Here is a 23,191-nt window from a genome sequence, read left to right as displayed (position 1 = left end):
AACTAAAGTTTCCATATTCTATGACTCAAGGCAGTGGTTTCCAATCCTGGTCCTGGAGAACCCCCAACACTGCGCCTTCACACACACCTGATTCAACTCACCGGCTCATTAGAAGACTCCAAGACCTCAAATGTGTGTGTCAGATAAGAGAGACACCAAAAACATGCAGTGTTGGGGGTTCTCCAGGACCAGGATTGGGAACCACTGACTTGAGGGATCAGACTACTGATTTACCACTTTTGGTCATAGAATCTCACTGCCCCAGAAGCAGGATGTCGGGGTCACCACACGTGGATCAGCAGTGTTTAAAGTGTACTCCATTGGGTTTGGGTGACTGGGTGGATTGTGCTTGAAGCTCAGGATGAAGAGCATCTTCTTTCAGTTCCCTTTCTACTTTAAAACTGGTCCCCCGGTCTTCCAGGAGTTCGAAGAGTGGAAAGGAATTAATTGAGAATGAACCTGTGTCCATGCTGGTGAGTATATCAGGATGGACTGCATGTCATTCCTGTGTCCCACCTTTATGGCATAAGGTCTGAAACAGTCTAGGCCTGAAGAGTAAAAGCATGTTGATGGGTCCTCAATCTGGCAATGTTTAACCCTCCGATTCAACCAATCATTATACTGTCTGACAATTCCATTGTCCGACTTGTATTATTTGTGATCTACATAAAAAAATTGGTTTCAAACTTGATATCTTTGCCTTCAATTAATTTAATTCTCAGAAAAGTGCAATCGAATAGGTTCAATTATGCAGCACAAATGTGAACCAATTAGTACTTGAAAAGTTTTTGAGTTTTTATGTTTTTGAGCAAGATGATAAAAGGGGAGACTTCATAGTTTTTAGTTCAGTTATGTTGGGATTTTTCTATTACTCTGTTACTGTTGTGGGAAGGGTGGCGCTTAGGCCGAGGATGGGTACATGAACAGCCATTTGGTACATCCAAATTAGTGTTTTATTTTATGCATCTTTTGTATTGTTGCTATGCATACTGTAGGGTATGTGCACATATTTATCACTCACCTCAGTATAAAAGTCCTGTGAGAGGAGGCAATCCTAAGCACAATTTTTCACCGTGCAACTATTTGTGTTTACAACATCACTATTCTATATTGATTCAAAGGTGGTGTTATTATTTTAGTAAGGCAGTTGATTCATTCAAATGTTATGCATGATGTTACTTTTAAGAAACATAATTAACATTTCTGATTTTCAGAAATATACCATAATGTTGAGGTCTTAAAACCCCAAAATAGTAATAGGAGAAACTGTGTTTTCTCTTTTCCTGCAGCAATATTTATTTGGAATTATCTACTGGAACAAAGCATTGAGAACGCTTGTATCAATAACAAAATTAAAGAACGGTCCTAAACAAAACAATCCTCTATTTCTTTTTTGTGCATATCTCCTTTTCTCTATATTGTTGACTCTTGACAAATTGCTTTTGTTCTTCCTTTTAAGTTGCTTCTGATAAAAATGTCTGCTAAATGAAAAATTGTAAAAAGTAAAAGAAATGACCTTTATGTGACCCTGGATCACAAAACCAGTCTTAAGTGTCAATTTTTCAAAATTGAGATTTATACATCTGAATGAATAATCTCTCCATTGATGTGTGGTTTGTTAGGAGGACAATATTTGTCTGAGATACAACTCTTTGAAAATCTGGAATCTGAGGATGCAAAAAAATCTAAATATTGAGAAAATCATTTTTAAATTCGTCCAACTGAATTCTTAGCAATGCATATTACTAATCAAAAATTACGTTTTGATATATTTACGGAAGGAAAATATATCAAAAATATATTGTTTTACAAATATATGCTTTAGATATACAATGAGCTCTAAATGGCACAGTGAAGAATGACTGGGTTTAAAAGATATGACTAGGTTTAAAAGAAGTAATTGATTTTGAATGCAAATTCTTCTGTAGCGGTTATTGATTTTTACTGTGCTAATCAAACCATAATCAAAACCCACATATCAACATGTGAGAACATCATTGCATGTTCAGACCGCAGTTAACTAGTGGGAACGTGATGTATATGAGGCCACAAGATTTTGTCAAGGTAACAGCATTCTTTCTGTATCCCAGACAGCAACATAGTGTTGGCCCAGATTCGGCCCACATCTGACCCGTGTGAAATCCATGCAGGCCGGATCTGGGCCAACACTGGTTGCTGTATAGGATGTTGTGGTGTCACTCTAATGTGTTGTTTAATTGTTACCTTAATGATATCATAATAGTAATGCGAAAATAACTTCTTTTTTTCATTTAGGTGAATTGTCTTTTGAAAGTAATTAGATTAACTAAATTTCTATTAAAGCAACCCATACAGGAACCAGTGTTGGCCCAGATCCGGCCCACATCTGGACCGCATGGATTTCAGGGCGAATCTGGACCAACACTATGTTACTGTCTGGGAATGCAGTGAGTGAGAATTGTTTGCTGTCCCAGTGGTTTATTTCATAGAAAAGAAAACATCAATGCCTTCATCTCCAAAAACACTTAGTTGATAAATCATTTTTATATGTATTATTCCAATAAAACTGATAATAATAATTTAAATTTTCTTGTACAGCGTTTTATTATTTCAGGAAAATTCCACATATACAAGCAGGGTCAGGGACAAATTTAGTTCATTTCCTCCAGGAGATCAAGGTCTAGCACCTGTTTGGAGAACATTGTCTATAAAAATAAGTTCAAACGATCATTAAGTTGCTTCAAATGAATGAAACTTACAAAATATCTTCATGGAACATGATCTTTACTTAATATCCTAATGATTTTTGGCATAAAAGAAAAATGGATCATTTTGACCCATGCAATGGTTTTTTTTGGCTATTGCTACAAATATACCTGTGCTACTTATGACTGCTTCTGTGCTGCAGGGACACGTATACTTTTTTATACCTTATATATACAGTTTTGCAGTTAGTACTGTATTAAGAAACCTATAATAACATTAAATTTAAGTGCATCAGAAATGTGTGTATTTTATGTGCTTTGTTTAGAATGACATTTTGGAAAGAACAATTCAATGTATTTTATTAGGAAAATATAAACATAAATAAGTGGGTTCTTTGTATACAACATTTTATAAACGTGACTGCAATTTTACATAAACCTTTCAGAAACTAAAAACAAAAATCTGTAAACATGTAATGCTATGAAAGCACTTACATTTCTGAAGTTTTTTTTAAACATTGTGATGTCTGTAATATTTGCACTGAATAATATTTAAAAAATAAAATAAATTCCGTCACACAAGATTGGCCCATTAGACTGTTTATGCCAATACATTACAAAAGTGAGTACCGCTTTTCAGACCACAATACACTGCACACAATAAGTGTGTCTCTATATATTCCATGACATATTTCTGATATGAAATATATAATTTATTCATAAGTTTATAAAGCAACAGATGTTTAACAGTTGGGCTTCATGCTTTCGGATTATCTTTGGTGGAGGATGATCCCTAAAACAAAAAACAGCCGTTAGACATCATCTGATGACATATAATCTCAATGACAAACACAACCTGATGACGCATGTTTCTGAGCTGGTGATTGGCTGGGCAATGAAAAGCAGCAGCCAATGAATAAGCAGAGAGTTATTCTGCGAGTACTATAGCACACCAGGACCACGAGCAGCATCAGGATGTGACTCTAGTCTCGCTCTTCAGCCATTACATTTATAAAACTAAATGAACAACATCGGTACTACCTTCAGTGTGTCAACGCATAGACCTCTCCTACGGTCATCCGCTGCCGTTATTAGGGTCGTGCATCATCACAGTTTGTCAGGAGCCACACAACGGCGCAGAGCCTTACAGAAACGATCTGCAGCGCAGCGAGCACCAGAATGTAGAAAGTAGCTGGCATACATTCAGGATTATGTCACTGATGGAGAAGAAAAACAATTTGATCCAGTGAAGAAATGAGTGTCAGTAAAAAATAATGGAAGCACAGTTCAGGAAAATTGGAGAAACTCAAGTGTCCTAACCAGGTGTGACAAATTTTCATGACCCCCAAAAAAACATCTCTTCTAGTAACCAGAGGATTTTCATCCTAATCAGTCTAACAGCAAGTGATCTGCTATTAGAAACTCAGAGCGTCACACCTGGTTCGGAGAAATGGTAGGCCACAATATTTATCATGTTTCTGAGCTGGTGATTGGCTGGGCAATGAAAAGCAGCAGCCAATGAATAAGCAGAGAGTTACTCTGCGAGAACTATAGCACACCAGGACCACGAGCAGCATCAGGATGTGACTCTAGTCTCGCTTCTCAAACCAAAACTGAACCAGTCTGAGAGATCAGAGGCATTGAAGACAAGCAGAGAGCTGATACCTGGCAAACATCTCCTGACTCAGTCTCCGGAGAGAGAGATCATCCGTCTGAACTTGTCCTGAGGAGCCTCTCGGCCACAACTGGAAGAGTCATGCTGTCAAAAGAATGAACAGCTGAAACATTCAAAATATCTTTCTCAAAAAAAAATTCAGAACAGCATGATTCCTTAAAGTGTCAGCATTTGAAACTCTCTCGGAAGAAACAACCTCACACTTTCAAGGAAAACAGCTAGGAATTGAGTGATTCATTATTGTTTAAGGTTTTGGAATTTTATACTCTATCCTTTCTTCGCTTACAACAAGTGTTCCCGTCGCTTCGTATAACCCCACAGTCACAATGTCGTTCCAAAACCGTTTCCGAAGATGAAGTTTCATGGGGGTTTCAGGGTTCGGAAACACGGGAGGCCTGTGACCATACACTTTCAAGATAAATAAATGGGTCAAGTCCAGGAAACAGAACGTTCATCAGAATACAAAACTCCACGTCCCAAAATGAAAATTTTGTAATGACTCTTTATTGGGGAAAAATGGCCATCATCTTCTTCGCTTACAAAAAGTTGTTCCCTTTCGTTCTAACCCCATGTCAAGTTCCCGGTTTTCAACCCGTAAAGGGGTTTGGAACGCTCAGTTCGTCTCAGTCTCGGAAGTCCAAAGCAAAGAAAACCCAAATCCTTTAAGATATTTTGGATGAAAACCGGGAGGGTCCTGTGACTGTCCCATAGACTGCCAGATAAATAACAGGTGTCACAGGTCCAGGAAAGGTAATGAAAAGGTCGTCATCAATGAGTTTTTATCCAATATTAAAAGTTACATTTCACCATAACCTCAGAATGAAATTGGTAGCTCTGCCATATAACGCAGACGTGCAATCTGTTTTTTATACTGTAAGCGACTTTGGGAACAGGACAGTAAACTTTTTGTTAATTTTTGAAGTAGGTTTCTGACGCGCAGACTAAAAAAATGACGTCAGCCCCTGGTAAATGCAAAATGTACGTATTTTAAAATTTTATTCGATAGGGTTAAATATTATGACGCAATTAGCATTTTACACAAAAACTGGTTTCTACGGATCATAATTAACATAGAAGGTAATGGAGCCCCACATTTCGTGTATCTTTAGAAATAAATTACAAAAATGACTGGGGAGTCAATGGGATGCTAACGCTTTTCCTACAAGATGGCAGGCACGTGGCCGACATTTCGCTTCGGTCGACTTCCTTGCCCCCTGGCTGCCAGCGCGTGATCTCAATGTACTGAAGGCAACCGCAGTATTTGTACACGTTGCGTTCACAAGCCACTCTTATTTATACCGGTTTTCATCCAACATTTAATATCGTGAAATTGTGTTCCGAACAGCACAATGTTTTTAAGGACGGAGCTTTTAGTCTTTTTGGTATTATTTCCAAAATTAATAAAATTTTGGAACGAGCTTTGTATGTGTTCCGAAGATGAACGGAGCTTTTAGGGGTTTGGAACGAAATTATCCCTTTAACGTTGCGTCCGCGTGTCGCATAAATAAGGTGCTCATGCCCAGGAACTCCTATTTTTAAAACGTCCATGATTTACTACTTCCATCTGAGCTTTAATGATGACGAAGATCAAATAGGCAATCCTACAACATATTACGAAATAAAACCATAAAGCTCGACATTAAATGCAATCCTACAACATATTACGAAATAAAACTTGATTGCGAAAAGAGGCGCTCAGTTACACCATGCATAGTTTATCAGATTAGACGTATCGCAGCAGCTGACGAAGATCAAATAGGCAATCCTACAACATATTACGAAATAAAACCATAAAGCTCGACAGTAAATCTCTAAAATGATACTTGAGGACACATAAGCGCGATCATTTCCTAACATTTAACACATATCGATGTTTGATTAATGTGCGTGAAATGTTCTTCTAAAAGTATATTACGCATGGAGTGGTAAAACTTCTCCATAAAAAGCTAGCGTTGTTACTCACTCACATCTCTCAGCTGCCGCGCGCCGCGCCGCTCAGAGCAGAAAAAGACCGTTCCGTCTGCGCGTGCCCCCGACGTCATCTTTATGCCGGAAGTGCCGTCAGAGCCTTGAATCAGCGCTGCGCAGACCGATCGGAGTACCGCCAGAGATGGGAATAAATAAATACATGAAAATGTTTTTAAAATAAAAATACTAAAAAGCAGTAATATGCTCAGATCCATTGGCTGCGTTATAAAGCTTGCAGTCAGGCCAGTCTAATGGTAGACAAGATTTTAAATTATGCTGTGCATACAGAATTAATAATCAGGGCACAGCTTATGAGTTGAAGAAAATGAAAGGGCAGATAAGCATGGTGAGGATTATTTTAAGTTTTATTTGATATTAATTGAGATAGATTAGTTAGTAAGGAGCTAAGGTTATGTTTTTATTTTTAAAGCTCTTATATTGGGAATGGCAAACATTTTGGGGATGAGATATATACATTATTCAAAGGGAAGTAGGAATGCGTAACAATGAGATGGGATTGAGAAGAAGAGAAAAAGAATCAGTAATAACGAAGTAGAATAGGCCATACTGCCTTAAATGGAAATCTAAACAGAATCGAGAAACTCCCGAATGAATTATGCAGTCACTGTGGGATTTTTGAAACTGCTGAACATGTACCGTTGCAATGTAGAGCACATAACAATGAACGACAAAAACTAGGAAGTTAAAGTAGGCTACTGGACGAATGTGGAAACATGACATTAAAACATCTATTGGATAAGCAGCAAAAGAATAAATATATTAGATTTGCTCTGTTAAACCATCTAAAAGATACAGGAAATTATGTAAGAATATAAAGATATAATTTTGTTTATTTGTTTGTATAATTACTTTAGTTATTTTCTTAGTATGAATATTCATCGGGAAGTTTATGTATTATATTGTTTATAAAATATTTTTCACCCTATATATATATATATATATATATATATATATATATATATATATATTTATATATATATATAAATTGGGTGAAAAATATTTTATAAAGAGTTTGCTGCTTCAGTATTTGTAAATTATTTGTCCATGTTTCTATGGTATACTGAAAAACATTGATAAACATAAGTTTTAAAGGCTTTATTGGCAAAAAAAAAAATATATATGAGTCAGTATTTACAGTGTTGACCCTTATTCTTCATAACCTCTGCAATTCGCTCTGGCATGCTGGATATTACCTTCTGGGTCAAATCCTGACTGATGGTGATCCATTCTTGCCTTATTAGTTCTCAGAGTTGATCACAATTTGTGGGCTTCTGCTTGGTCACTCACCTTTTGAGGACTGACCACAGGTTCTCTATGGGATTGAGATCTGGGGAGTTGCCTGGCCACGGATCAAAAATTTAAATCTAATGATCTTCGAAACACTTCTTTATCACTCTTGCTTTGTGACATAATGCTCCATCATGCTGAAAAATGCACAGATCATCACCAAATTGCTCATGGATCGTTGGAAGAAGTCGCTCTTGCAGGACGTTTTGATACCATTCTTTATTCATGGCAGTGTTTTTGGGCAGAATTATGAGAGAGCCCGCTCCCTTGGTTGAAAAGCAACACATGGATGGTCTCAGGATGCTTTACTGTTGGCACAACACAGGACTCATGGTAGTGTTCACCTTTTCTTCTCTGAACAATCGATTTTCCAGATGTCCCAAACAGTCGGAAGGGAGGTTCATCAGAGAAAATAACTTTGCACCAATCTTCTGCTGTCCAATCCTTGTACTTCCTGCAGAAATTCAGTCTGTCCTTGATATTTTTCTTGGAGAGAAGTGGCTTCTTTGCTGCCCTTCTTGACACCAGGCCGTTTTCCAAAAGTCTTGGCCTCACTGTGTGTGCAGATGCAAATCTTGATAATCCAGTAAATGGTTCTTTCAAGTGCAATATTCTTTGCAGCGCTGCAAGTGTTTCTTTGGAGGTAACCATTGCTAAAAAAGAACAATGTTTGGAAGTGCTTCTCCTTTTATAGCAATCAGTCTGCTCTTACAATGTAATTAGTATGATAGTGATTAACTTGACTAGTACTCATTTACACTTTCATATGTGCTGCTGATATGATTAGTCAATTAATGTTAGCTGGTTATTGTGTCAGGATTAAAAAAACAGTGATTTTGGGTGTGTGTGTGTGTGTGTGTGAGAAAAGTTCATTTTTTGGCCAATGAAGCTTTTAGCAATTATTTAAAATGCATCTGATCACTCTACACAATAATCTAGAAACAATGTGAATGAACACCACAACAGCTTAAGCAGCAAACTTTGCAAAACACAAAATTTATGTCACTGCCAAAACTTTTGGCCATGACTGTCGGTGTGTTCCAAACGGGATATATCACCCTCCGAAGGGCACTTTGGAGTGAAAACAATCATGGCCGCCATATTGAAGGGTTGTTCAGGGGCGCAGATAGGATTTTTTAACTGGGGGGACCAAGCTGTCAAGCAGTCAAATTTTTTCAGTCCAGAAAAATCACTAGCTCAGTCATAGATGATAGTACAGGTGCATCTCAAAAAATTAGAATATCATAGAAAAGATCTTTATTTTTTGTAATTTAATTCAAAAAAGCAAACTTTCTTATATTCTACAGTCATTGCAAACAAACTGAAATATTTCAAGAGTTTTTTTGTTTTAATTCTGATAGTTACAACATACAGCTTAGGAAAATAAAAAAAATCAGTATCTCAATAAATATTCCTTTATGAGCTTGATTAGTTTGATTAATTTTGAGTATAAATACTGAGTACCTCCTGGGCTAGTTTAGAATATGCAACAGTTGTCCTGAAGACGATCATCGGCACCCTCCACAAGGAGGGTAAGCCACAGAAGGCCATTGCTGAAAGGGCTGGCTGTTCACAGAGTGCTATATCAAAATATTTTCATAGAAAGTTGACTGGAAGGAAAAAGTGTGGTAGGAAAAGTTGCACAAGCAGCAGGGATGGCCACAGCCTTGGGAAGATTGTCAAGAAAAGCCGATTCAAGAACTTGGGAGTAGGGCTGGGCGATATGGCCTAAAAAAAAAATCCCCGATTTTTTTCACCAAAAATCCGATTTACGATTTTCAAGGAATTGGGATTAGGGATGTTGGGTGTGGGGTTGGGAGATATTGCCTGATTTTTTCACCATTGTTCAAAACACGTTTTAATATAATTCATTATTTACCAGTCAAATTTATAACTGAGAAGATGATTTTTTAAAATGTTTATTTAATACTAGCCCATCATGCATCTAATCATCCACTCGGCGTTAAGAACTGTTAAAATTTAAATTGCCAACTACTCAGTTAGTCATGTTTTTCTTATATAAATTATTTGTAAATAGAGCAGACACTGTCTAACTGTGTCTACACTGGACGCGAGAGTTGTCGTGCTGCGCCCCGCTGTGCTAAAAGTCTGTCTAAACTTGACCTCCCACTACAGTTGCAAATCATCTGAACGTAGTGTCAGAACATTTTGTCATAAATAGAACGAGCATCAGTTTACTGATTGGGCTCGTGTCGCATCACGCTGCGTCCAGTTTAGACAACATCACTGGGTTCTATTGTCTTTTGTCGGATCGCCACCACTCATGCCCGGTGTAGACATTGCATGCGTTTTTAAATGAGTTATGTTACAGCCCTGCTTGTTTTTAATTTTTTTTTTTATTAAATATCTGTATTGACTGCATGATCATATCATCGTATTATTTACTTTTATTAAATATCTGTATTGACTGCATGATCATATCATCGTATTATTTACTACAAGCATTGCTGCAGGTTGCTTTTTGCTCTGCTTGTTCTGTCGCGGTCCTGTTCATTTTGTAGGGCAAAACTTCTCTCTCACTCGGTAGCAGAGTATGTGAGTGGAGTGGAGCGGCAACTATTTCCCTCCACGCTCCGAGCATTTAATAATCACTCCGCGCTCACTGATACCAGAAACACCGCTCCGCCTTCGCTCCGTGGCTAAAGTATTTCAGTATGTTTGAAATGTTATGTTAATAACATTGCCTATATTAAAATAAAAAGTAAATAAAATAACAGTCAAAGTGGCTTAGGCTATTGTGTGCAAACTTTTTTTTCCTACCACATGCCAAACTAATAACATTGTCAACATTAAAAGGTATAATTGCTGCTTTCTGCTGTGCAAATTTTTGTTTGTAATGAAAATAGCAGTTCATTTTCGTCAGTTATTTTATCTACAGATCGATGCATTTCTTACAGATTTCAAAATCAGATAAAGATTATGAAGTATTGTAAGCTTACATTTGTTTGAATGCATTATTGCGAAAGCGATTGCATGTGAATGTGCTGTAGCTGTTTAAATTATGCTTTAACCTGAAAATATTCAGTAAAAGGAACAGACAAACTCCTTGAGAACTAGCCTGTAACTTCCCGCTCGGTTATTGCCGTCATTATAATCTTCTGATTTGAGAGATTCATCTGTATCAAGCTATAGCTAAATATGTTTAACATGTGAATTATTGCTAAATATGCAGTTATATTATGGGCCGTTGGCATGAATTGTACTCGTGATGGAGCAGTGGAGGAGTGCTCTTGGAGCGAGTGAAAACCACGACGCTCTGACTTTTAAAAAAACCCGCGCCTCGCTCCAGTCAAAATCACACCGCTCTACTCCGCGCTCCGGAGAAACATACTTTGCTCGCCAGCATTTCTTTATGGCAAACGCACGGAGGAGGGTTGAGCCCAATCGGAACAACGGGAGCCCTGAGTGGAGCGCCGGTGGATGTTAAAAAGAAAACCTATTTTCATTCAAACAAACCGATGTAAACTACACATTCGAGTTAATCGATAAAATCGATTTATCGCCCAGCCCTACTTGGGAGAGCTTCACAAGGAGTGGACTGAAGCCGGAGTCAGCGCATCAAGAGTCACCACGCTCAGACATCTTCAGGAAAAGAGCTACAGTTTTCACATTCCTAGAACCAAGCCACTCCTGAACCAGAAAAAAACATCAGAAGCATCTCACCTGGGGCCAGGAGAAAAATAATTGGACTGTTGTTCAGTGGTTCACAGTCCTCTTTTCAGATTTGGAAATCAAGGTCTGGAGTCTGGAGGAAGACTGGAGAGGCACAGAATCCAAAGTCCAATGTGAAGTTTCCGAAGTCAGTGATGATTTGGGTGCTGTGATGTCTGCTCGTGTTGTTCCATTGTGTTTTATCAAGTCCAAAGTCAGTGCAGCCATCTACCAGGAGATTTTGGAGCACTTTATGCTTCCATCTGCTGACAAGCTTTATGGAGATGCTGTTTTCATTTTGCAGCAGGACTTTAGCACCTGCCCGCAGTGCCACAACCACTTCCAAGTGGTTTGCTGACCATGATATTACTGAGTTTGATTGGCCAGCCAACTCACCTGACCTGAACCTCACAGAGAATCTATAGGGTATTGTGAAAAGGAAGATAAATAACATCTGAAAAGCAATACAGAGAAGCTGAAGGCCGCTATTTTGAGAAAATATTAAAATTTTTTGAGATACTGAATTTTTAATTTTTCTAAACTGCAAGTGGTAACCATCAGAATTAAAACAAAAAACTCTTGAAATATTTCAGTTTGTGTGCAATGAATCTAGAATATAAGAAAGTTTGCTTTTTTGAATTAAATTACAAAAAAATAAAGAACTTTTCCATGATATTCAAATTTTTTGAGATGCACCTGTATATGATCACAGGCACAATTGAGGCAGCTACCAGCTCCTCATAGGACCCCGGGGGCAGAAGTCATAGCACATACACACACAGAGAATGTAAACGTCGGTGGCAGCACCATCGTCATGTGTGTTTATTGACAACAGAACAGCGTGTAGTGAGAAGGTGGGTACAAAAGTAATGGTTAGATTATTATTGTGCTTCAGTCTGCGTCTGCCCTGATCTGATTCTTTAGCACCAAAACAAACACACTCATACCCCAACAGGACCTGCTACGGTGGCTGAGAGAGCTAAACACACTGCAAATGACAAAAACACCTGCAAATTATGAAAAAATCTTCATCAATTTGACAACACGCGCTGCAAATACTAACAATACAAACAAATAAAGAAATGTGCTGCAAAAACACAGACCACATCGGAAATATTTAAGGGAACCGTAAAGTGACAAATATGGCTGGGACATAATTTATCAATGTTTGCTCTGAAAAGATCTTTGTTTATTTTAACATCCTGATTATACGATTCCTTAGCTTTTTTTTGTTGTTGTTGTTGCTTTTTTTGTGTGGATATTATTAGTCTAAATAAGCTGACTAAATACACAATTACTGTAACTGTGAAAGGTTATGTTAGCTGGCTAACTTACTTTTACAACTTACCTTACAAAAACTAACCATAACCTGTGGTTTTACTATTGAAATTAATACATAAATTTATTATATAAAAAAGCAAACAAAAAATGGTTACTGTAATTATGCAGAAATTAACCATGGATTTATTACTCTAACCATAGTTTAACCACGGTATTTGTACAACTGTGGTTATACAAATGGTAATCAATACGCCAAAAATTTAATTTTCGTTTTGTTGGGGTAATTTTGTTTGTGTTGTGAGTATTTGCAGCACATGTGCTGTCAAACTGATGATGTTTTCTTAATTTTCTGGTGCTTTTTCTATTTGAATGTGCCACCGTGCCTCGGCCCTATTTTGAAATCTTCGCCCCACACGTACATACGCAACCATGGCAACAACGATCACGGAAACAAGTGAGGATGACACACAAGCATATTCAAACAAAAGCCAACATGGATACGTTTTGTGAAACAAAGCAAAATCAACGTTACTCACCTCTCAAAAAGAAACAAAGCAACCTCGGTGTCCAATTTGAGCCCTTCCCACTCCTTGAGTTTCTCTCCACTGCTGGAAAGCTGCTCCGATATTTACGCGGGTCCTACTTCTTGCCTGATTGCAACCCTTGTTTTTAATGTTTTGTTTCTCTGATATTTTCTTCTTTTTTATCTGCCATCTCTCTCAATCTACAGTCGATCTGCTAATATGCTAATTTTGCATAAAAGCATCTGCTAAATGACAAAATGTAAATGTAATGTAATATGCGTCCTGTGTACTCAAATTGGGCACTCTCTTCTCGCTATCAGGACAAGACACGCCCCCTTACTGCTGATTGGCTGGAAGTGTGTTTTGGGACTTTGTCAGACACTGCAGTCAAAAGCGTGTTTCAAAAATCGCTTAGTACACGTTTAAGGAATAGTGGGCAGGTTCGCCACTACTTAGACTAATGTACATAGCGGAAACCCTGAATAATCCTCCGTTTACCAATAGATCCTTTCATTGAGACAGTGAGGGGGATGGATTGGGTCACTATGAATCTGGGGGGGTCATGTCACCCCCGTCCCTAGTGCCATCTGCGCGCCTGGGGTTGTTCCAAACCGAAGTGCTCAAACCTGGCCACTTCAAAGGGCCCTTTGGTATGAAGGTTTTCGAAGGGTTCAACTGATGGACACTTCGGGCTCCCATGATCCTTTGTGCAGATTCTTTGCATGATGACGGAGCCTCCATGTGGGCACATGATGATGATGCAGAAGGGCACTTCAAAAACAGTTGTTTGGTCCCCTACACCCTTCAACCCTTCGAAGGGATTAGGGCATAGGGATGAGCCCTTCCAAATGGAACACATGGTAAATATGCATCAATGCTCCACACTCAAGTTCAGTTGGTGACAGTAATGCACTAAAAGCTAGTCAGCCAAACGCCAGTAAACAATAAAAGAAGATGATAAAAGTTGCTGCGTCCCAATTCGCCAACCTATACTATGCTACATACATACTTTTTGAGCATGTAGCAGAATAGTAGGCAAGCTTTGGACACATAGATATTTATAAGTAGATGTACCATTCGACAGCTCCAAGCACATATACGTAGACATATCTACCATCTTTAACAAACAACTTGACATCATTCATCATAATAATCAAAGAATATTCAAAGATGTCACAATCCTGCACAGCCGATGGTTGTAAAAACCGCCGGGATTTAAATTCCTGAAGAAACGGGCCAGCCTTTCACAGGTAAAAATGAGAGAGGGGAGGAACCATGGATATGTAAGGATTGTGGCATCTTAAAATATTCATTGATTGTTATGGTGAATGACATCAAGCTGACCCTTCCAATATGTCGGACATATAGCAGCCAATAGAAACAGTCTTTAATAAGGCATCTACACACACACGGCGGACATATAGCAGCCATATATATATATATATATATCTATCTATGTTGGGACAAACTACTTTGTCATAACTGCGTCTTTGATGGACGCTTTGTTGCTTAGTTACGTGCATCTTGTCACAGTTTAAACTGCACTGTCAATCATCTTGTCAAAGTTAACATTATCCATATTCCATTTAATTTAATTCCCTACCGTATTGGAGAGAAATGAGGCATGTTGATCTGCCAGTCTTTTTTTAACACTTTCATGCGTGTTTATAGATCTAATCGAATCCTTGTTGACCGCTCAATGTGTTGTGGCCAATATTAGCCATTAGAGTGTGCATGGATCATTTCATCATACTACGATTTGGGACATACTAACTCTAATTTCGAATAATATTTAGGATGGATAGTATGGAAATTAGCACAAGAACACGGAGAGATTCGAAATTAGAGATTGCTTACGGACACATTTTAAGTGCGTACACTCTCTGCGCGAGAGCAGCGCTTATCTGAAAGCACGCATCCGGTTTTGTGTGAGAGCAAAGGAAATCTGTGTGCAAGCTTAAGCACTCTGCTTGTTTTGAGTGCTAATGTGATATGTGTGATAGGGTTTTGTGTGAGAGCAAAGGACCATTTTTCTCTTCTTCCTTTCATTGCAAAAACACTTGAACGAGCTGTGTTCAACCAAGTCTCTACCTTTCTCACACAGAACAACCTCCTTGACAGCAACCAATCTGGCTTCAGAAGTGGACATTCAACTGAGACTGCCTTGCTCTCAGTTGTTGAAGCCCTAAGACTGGCAAGAGCGGAATCCAAATCTTCAATACTTATCTTGCTCGATCTATCTGCTGCTTTTGACACGGTTAACCACCAGATCCTCCTGTCAACCCTACTGACAAAGGGCATTTCAGGAACCGCACTCCAGTGGTTTGAGTCTTACCTATCAGATAGGTCCTTCAAAATATCTTGGAGAGGTGAGGTGTCCAAGTCGCAACATCTAACTACTGGGATGCCTCAGGGCTCAGTTCTTGGACCACTTCTCTTCTCTGTCTACATGGCATCATTAGGTTCTGTCATTCAGAAACATGGCTTTTCATACCATTGCTATGCTGATGACACTCAACTCCACCTCTCATTCCATCCTGATGATCCATCGGTAGCTGATCGCATCTCAGCCTGTCTAACAGACATTTCTTGCTGGATGAAGGACCATCACCTTCAACTCAACCTTGCCAAGACAGAACTGCTTGTGGTTCCAGCAAACCCTTTGTTTCATCACAATTTCACCATCAAGTTAGGCACATCAACCATAACTCCTTCAAAAACACCCAGAAACCTTGGAGTTATGATTGATGATCAGCTAACTTTCTCAGACCACATTGCTAAAACTGTCCGGTCCTGCAGATTTGCTTTATTCAACATTAAGAAGATCAGGCCCTTTCTTTCGGAACATGCTGCACAACTCCTTGTTCAAGCTCTTGTTCTGTCCAGGCTAGACTATTGCTACGCTCTCTTGGCAGGTCTTCCAGCCAGTTCTATCAAACCTTTACAATTAATCCAGAACGCAGCAGCAAGATTAATTTTTAATGAACCGAAAAGAATACACGTCACACCTCTATTTATCAATTTGCACTGGCTACCAATAGCTGCTCGCATAAAATTCAAGGCATTGATGTTTGCATACAAAACCATCACTGGCTCTGCACCCCTTTACCTAAATTCATTACTTCAGACTTATGTGCCCTCTAGAAGCTTGCGTTCTGCAAGTGAACATCGCTTGATTGTGCCATCCCAAAGCAGCACAAAGTCACTTTTACGGACTTTTTAAATGTTCCCTCCTGGTGGAATGACCTGCCCAACTCAATCCAAGCAGCTGAGTCCTTAGCCATCTTCAAGAATCGGGTTGAAACACATCTCTTCCATCTTTATTTGACCCTCTAACTTTAGCACTCACTGTTCTAATTCTATTTAAAAAAAAAAAAAAAAAATCTAACTACCTTTCTAATCTTTTTGTATTCTATCTATTTTCTTTTCATTTATTATACAATTATAAAAAAGACCTTTCACTAGCTTGCTCTATTTTTTTTCTATTCTATCTGTTTTCTTTTTATTTATTTTATTATTTAAAAGCCCTTGCTACGTATACTGTGTTTAGGCTAACTGAGACTTGTTATAGCACTTATATATCATTGCTCTTTTGTTGTTTTTGATTGCTTCCATTGTCCTCATTTGTAAGTCGCTTTGGATAAAAGCGTCTGCTAAATGACTAAATGTAAGTTAAATGTAAAAGTAAATGTATCCGGTTTTGTGTGAGAGCAAAGGAAATCTGTGTGCAAGCTGAGAGATTTACACTCGCGCATCATATTAATGTACTTTAGCACAACAACAGTGCGCTCTCAACATTTATCAGTAAAATAAAGCTAATGAAAAATAGCTACACCGGAAATTGAAACCTTGTGTGCACGAGATAGTCTGTGTATTTTTTATTTTTGAAAAGTCCCTTTAGGGGCTCCGTAGTTGTCAACAGCAGCTAACACAAAACTAGCTAATCTGCAAACAGGCACGGTGCCAGAATTTTCTCTCTACCGGGGCTAAGGGGGGGCTAGACCAATATGTGGGGGTGCTAAGAAAATAAATGATATTGATTACGTCAGAGTTACTTCATAAAGAAATGGGGCTAAACCAGGGCTATTAAAGATTCTGACGGGGCTATAGCCCCCCCTAGCCTCGGTGTAGCGCCGTCACTGTCTGAAGGGCTCCATTCTCTCCAAGACACCACAACATTGCTATGGTTACCACAATGCCATTCATGGCAGTTTCAGGAAAGAGTCATGTTCCACACAAGGAACGATTATTTTTAGGGAACTCACTCCTGCATTTAAATGAAGATGTCACTCCTGAAACTTGCAGTGACTGCGTGGCCAATATTTATCATATTCGTAAGTTTTGTTCTAATGTCAAGTAATAATCTTAAGTTTACTGGGTTTTCAACGATTCTTTTGTGTGGGTTTAAGTATACATTTTCACGTGTCCTCCAAAATGACCCACAACCTAATCAGTGTATGTGAAGAAATCCATTTATTCACAAACATCACAAATCTATTGTTTGACAAACTACTTCCTCTCTACTCTGCTTTCTGATGGTTTGGAGAACAATTACTCAGAGTCACCCTCCGTTGTTTCACAGAATTATTCAATGGTGAGTTTGCGGTGTAGAGCTAGGCTAAAGTTTAAACAAGGTTTTAACTGTACAAAACACTTCCACAGCAGTGATTCCACAGCTTGCCGCATCCAATGTGAAAGGGCCCTTAAGTCAGGACAAGGCTCCACAAGAACACATATTAACTCCAAGACAGGCAGGGGACAGACAAAATCTAAAACAACTGATAAAAACTAAAGTTATAAAAAATAAAAAGATAGAGGAAATAATTACTAATTAACCAACACAAATAACTTGAAAATATCAACTAAAAACACAAACGAGAAATCAGGACTAGAAGAATTAGATGAATACTGAAACAAAACCAAAAAGTCAAGAACAGACAAACAAGGAGCAAGTCCACAGAATTACAAGGGACTTTACAGGGCACCACTAAAACACAAGACACACCAGGCAAGGGATAAAGAACAAACACTCAGCCACAGACAGCAAATGACCACAAACCCCCAAACACAAGAGGGCAAGTGGGACTATAAATTGGGAGGAAACCACATGAGGAACAGGTGAGCACAATTAGACCAAAAAGGACTAACAATAGGGTGTGGTAATTAAAGGAGACAAGGAGGAGGGATTAGAAAATAGCTCACAAAAACAACAAAGCCATGTGCTGACACACAAGACAACAGACAAGAGAAACAAAGACAGGACAAACGGAACTGCCGGCCAACGTGCGAGTGTGAATTTAAATTTCCTTTCGCAGCATACTGCACTTATAAGAATTATTACTCATTTATCCATGCTTCTTTTTCTATTCCAGTGTTCCAATAATTCATGCCCACTAACAGCTGCAGTGTTCATATATATTTGCTAACCCCATTTGCCTACGTAAACACTTTAGAAAAAGTTAAATCGATTCACACTGCATATCAACGCCACAATATGTACTGTCATACCACCCAGCCCTAACATGCAATAATGCTTTAAAGTCCTCACAAAATCTTAATTGACTACTTTGTTACAGCATGTTGCTACTCTTCAAGTGAACAATTAATCTGTGGAAGTTAATCCACAGAAAAAAGTTTGTTTTGGTAATCTTTAATCAAAATCAGAACATTTGCTTCTCCTCTGGAATGGCATTCCTTCTCTGATGACGTCAGTTTGACGGCTTGGGTAGAACATCCTTGAAGGATTACTTTACTTCCAGTATAAAAAATCTCCTGATAATTTACTCATCCAAGATTGTCATGTCTTTCTGTCTTCATTTGCAAAGAAATTGTTTTTGAGGAAAACATTCCAGGATTTTTTTTATTGTGTTTGAAACAATGTGTATTGTGAAAAGCGCTCTACAAATAATTCCTATTGAAGGAAGCCCCACCTTCTGAGTAAAAGAACCAATCGATAATCGGTAAAGTCAGCACCTCACTTCTGCTGCCGTCAGAAGACCCGGTTGCTATAGAAACAATCAGCATTCAGAGATATGTGCTTAGGACTGCACATGCACAGCTTTTTTAATGCTATCTGAGCAAAAGAAACATCATTAATGGGACAGCTCTTGTCAGATTTCATTGGTGACTTCAGTTATGAAATTTAATCTTAAGCTTGGTGAACAGTTTTGGAGAATTTGATGTTTACCCACTTGCCTTAACCCACAGGCAACATGCTCCACAGGATACGTATTCTTTAGTCTCTTGTAGTAGGCACGAGGAAAACATTTTCATCCAATACTGACATCATAATCATAGTTTAGGTTCAAATTGTAGAAATCACAGAAAATACACAAAATACAAGGGGGAGCCCCTTGATAAAAGATCTCTCAGAGGGGTGGGGTGGGGGGTGTTTGGTGATCCCCCTCAGCAGAAATCGCTTGCCAGGGCAAGGGGCCCTTAGCAAAGAGCCTTATAGGCCCTCCTGGCCTTTGGGTCCCCTGTACACAGTCCCCTTTCTATTTATTTTGAGTTTAGAAATTGTGCAAATGTTAATATTTGCATGTAAACTGATAATATTTTATTTAGTTGACTAAATATTGTTACTATATAAAGTTGCATTTTAACTAGACTTTATTCGTAGGGCTTCACACAGCTCATATTATGGTAAAACGGGTGTCTAACCCTGCTCCTGGAAGGCTACCATTCTGCAGTGTTTAGCTCCAACCCTGATCAAACACATCTGAAAGATCTAACAAATGTCTTCAGGATTACATAAAAATGATATGTTGTTACATAAACTACATTATATGATTGTATAGGGATGGAGCTAAACCGTGCTGGACAGTGGACCTCATGAATGAAGACGAGACATGTAAAAAATGAAAATGTAAAAGTACAAGAAATGTCTGTGCCTCAAATTTAGGACAGTAAAGACATACATGCAGCATTTTTGAATATAACTCATAAAATCCAAAATATATCAAATATTACAAAAAATTCCTTTGAAAATGTTTTCTGCAAAGACTGCACAGGCAACACTTAAATGACAACACTGTAACAACATAAAATGGAAATTTTATTCTGAAAGCTGGCTTAAGTAAAAACAGTAAAGCACACTGGTATGCAGCTTAAGTCATTTACAATCTTTACATCTGGAAAAGTTTAATGGTGTTGAGTGTGACAAAAGTAGTTTTAGCTGAAAAGTGTACTTCAGTGTTGAAGAATTTTATACTTTAGACATTATACTTTTATTTTAGGTTAAACTATCCATTAAACCCCCATGGTCAAGCATTTAATAAAAACAGTTAAAAGAAGCTGAAACCTAAAACAATACACATAACACTGCTATGATATCAATACATATGGCAAACTATGTTTTGTACAGTAATGTATAGCATAGTTTTAACTCAGAGCGGGGAAATAGTTTTCATTTCATTTAAATGCATTCTTTCAAATTGTGCTTCTATTAATCCCTTTTATGAATCGCTCTAAAAATGTAAAAGTTAATACTATGTGAACTGAACAGCATAAAATAACAGTAAAAATACCCTAACACAAGTATTTAATATGAATGAGCAGCTCAGACTCAAATCCCTTTAGGGCCGAACATGCAGTGTTGGGCTGAGGCTTGAAGGATGTAAAGTGAGAGGTAAAGTTATGTGCAACAAATGCAATTCCATGCATTCCCTATTTTTATCCCTTTTTCTCCTTTTGCCCTCATTCTCTCCTTTCTCATTGCAATGTTGGCACTTGGATTTTAGACAAAGTCATGTCCAAATGAATCAAATGTAAGGCATGAATGTTACTGCAGCAGCACAGTCTGCATCAATCACATAACATAATAAAAATTAAAATAAAAAAAAATACCTTCACACATTGAAAAATAGTGGTTAAGATCCAAACCTTTCCGCAAAATGAGAAATGTATCCCTCAGGCACTGATGGTTATTCCTTATATTTAGTGTTCACCTTTCTACACCTATATTTTACTGAATGTGTGTCTCTGTCGTAGAGGACACAGTAACAGAAATGTATGTTCTGATGCAATGCTTTAGCATAATGTAACGAAATGTGCTGTATCAATGATTAGAAAATAGAGAAAGATCTGTAGTCAAGTGTTTGTCTATGTGGGAGTTTGTCATTATCTACGTAAGCCATTTCTCAATGCAGGTTTTGTACACGGTTTCATTGGAGTGCCAGAAGACATGTGCAACACCTGCCATTGAACACAGAATCAGATCTCCTCGCGTGTACAGCGTCTTCAGCCCGAATAAGTCCATCAAAAACACCTGGAAAACAAGCCAGAATCATGAGGAATATGAGCGAAGCACACTGAACTGTAAACCTAAGCTATGTGTACACGAAGAACCGTCACGAGGGCTGTGTGAACATAGGCAGAAATCCCAGGGGAGTCGGGGGGACAGGACCCCCCATCTGAAGGTTGTCCCCCCTAAAAATATGATTAAAAATCAGTCTGTGTATTTTAAATGACAATGTTCTATAGTTTAAATAATTGTGTAAATAGTAAAAACACAAATGAGGCAAAAATATGTTTAAGTTTAGAAACAAGTTTAGGGAGTCTCCCCCTCCCTTGCCTCACAGTACTTTGGTCCAAACGGCTGCTTTCCTCTTTTACATCACCTACACACACGCGAGTCCAGTGAGAGAGAACAAAGCCAATAGTTGTGGAACTCAAAGGCTGTCAAGGCTATTTTATTCACTTAAATATCGAATAAAGTGATTATTTTCTCCTTAATACAGATGATGCCAATGTATTTTTTGATGAATCGCTATGTTAGCAATAATAACATTACCTGCTTGACGAAAAGGTTTGCCAGGTTTTTTTTTTTTTTTATTTTTTGATGAATTTTTTTTTTTAACAACAAAACCTTCCCAATTGCTACCCAAACTAACTGCATTTCGAGGGGGCCCCTCTGTAAAAATGGCATTCCGGGGGCTAAAATGCACGTTACAGGGTTCAACTTAAAGCAACAGTGATAGTGTTGAATTATTCTGATTGAAAACTGCAGACTTAACAACACTGTGATGGATACAACGGACACGAGCGATGTCTCTGCGCGACCACAACAGCTTGAAGTTGTCTAGTTGGCACGGTCTCCCTGCTGCACTAATAGCAGTAAGCCTTTCCTCTGTGTATACACATCCTTACAAGTACAATTTTAGATGCATTATTTGTGTCCCCTTCAAAAATCGCTCTTGAGAAATTTTGTTTATTGTCCCCCCCAACTGTTAGATGAAATTTACACCCGTGTCTGTGAAGTGTGTGACCAAACTGGGCCTCACGCTTTAGGGGGCTTCGTGCCTGCACCCGCGGACACCCTCCACTGAGGACCCTGGTATTTTCTCTGAGGAATATAAATCGAAGTCGTGAATTAATTGCGTAATATTAACTCTACTGTGGTGCTGCAATGATCTGCCAATGTCAAATGTCAAAAACTTTTGAGATGACCAATCAATTCAGAGCAGCCAGGCCTTTACTGTTCACAGAGGCTCTCAGTGCCATGCTTCTGTTAACAAGATGTAGCTAAACTAAACATTTCTGTAGTAAAACAGCTTACAAATAAATGTTTCACTATTTTCAACTGAAAACATATTTCATGTGGATCATGTAAAATATTTTGTAATTGTCAATGTGAAGTATGAGAAAATAAACATCAACTGAGCTGCTTTCAGCATATTAGGAATAAGACTAAAGATCAATATTGTGAATTCAATAAACTTATCTAGCTTGCCTAAGAAAATAATTAAAAAAAATAACTAGCTGATCAGGTTTACTTCAACACATACCAAAAAAAAAAAACCTGCATCAATCAAAGCTCAGTTTTGGCAAGGAAAGAGGTACAGGAGATTGAAAAAAAAGTGGAAACTATAAGCAAACACCTATTGCTATAATACAGTATTATTGTAGAAATACAATTCTGGATATACAATGGTTAGTTCTGGTCTTCGAATTTGATTTGACGAGAGGCATTCCACTGGGACTTTTCACTGTTTGTATGACTTTGCAGCATTCCATACAGTCTGATCAGATAGATCACAGTCGAAACAGTGGAGGTGATTTTCAAGAGACTTCAGAAT

At 38.2% G+C, this 23,191-nt stretch overlaps 1 protein-coding gene and 2 non-coding genes across 7 annotated transcripts in view; all 3 read right to left on the bottom strand.

Annotated features, from left to right (window-relative positions):
- Window positions 1–3,027: 3,027 nt before the first annotated feature.
- The window catches only part of LOC109085213 (lysosomal thioesterase PPT2-A-like), a 34,037-nt gene continuing 13,873 nt past the window's right edge, over window positions 3,028–23,191 (bottom strand). Inside the window, exons 9-12 of one of the 5 annotated variants that reach the window (XR_006162585.1) lie at window positions 6,323–6,439; window positions 4,350–4,443; window positions 3,726–3,901; window positions 3,028–3,477 (exon numbers count right to left, since the gene is read on the bottom strand). Coding sequence is in view for 1 of the 5 variants with exons in the window: in XM_042776087.1 (XP_042632021.1) it covers window positions 21,238–21,381 (144 nt within the window). In the remaining 4 variants the exon portion in view is untranslated. Of the gene's footprint in view, window positions 3,478–3,725; window positions 3,902–4,349; window positions 4,444–6,322; window positions 6,440–20,151; window positions 21,382–23,191 lie in introns of those variants that run through there. The other 4 variants (XR_006162584.1, XR_006162587.1, XR_006162586.1 and 1 more) reach the window with 4 other exon arrangements.
- LOC122148884 lies at window positions 3,549–3,678 on the bottom strand. The gene has a single exon (XR_006162693.1). It is a non-coding gene; the product is annotated as a small nucleolar RNA SNORA3/SNORA45 family (small nucleolar RNA).
- On the bottom strand, window positions 4,155–4,284 carry LOC122148883. Its single transcript, XR_006162692.1, has one exon. It is a non-coding gene; the product is annotated as a small nucleolar RNA SNORA3/SNORA45 family (small nucleolar RNA).

Source organism: Cyprinus carpio, chromosome A19 (genome assembly GCF_018340385.1).
Source record: "Cyprinus carpio isolate SPL01 chromosome A19, ASM1834038v1, whole genome shotgun sequence".
NCBI classification, from domain to species: Eukaryota; Metazoa; Chordata; class Actinopteri; order Cypriniformes; family Cyprinidae; genus Cyprinus; species Cyprinus carpio.
The sequence above is the reverse complement of the archived record's forward strand: the minus strand, read 5'-3'. Positions and strand labels throughout refer to the sequence as shown.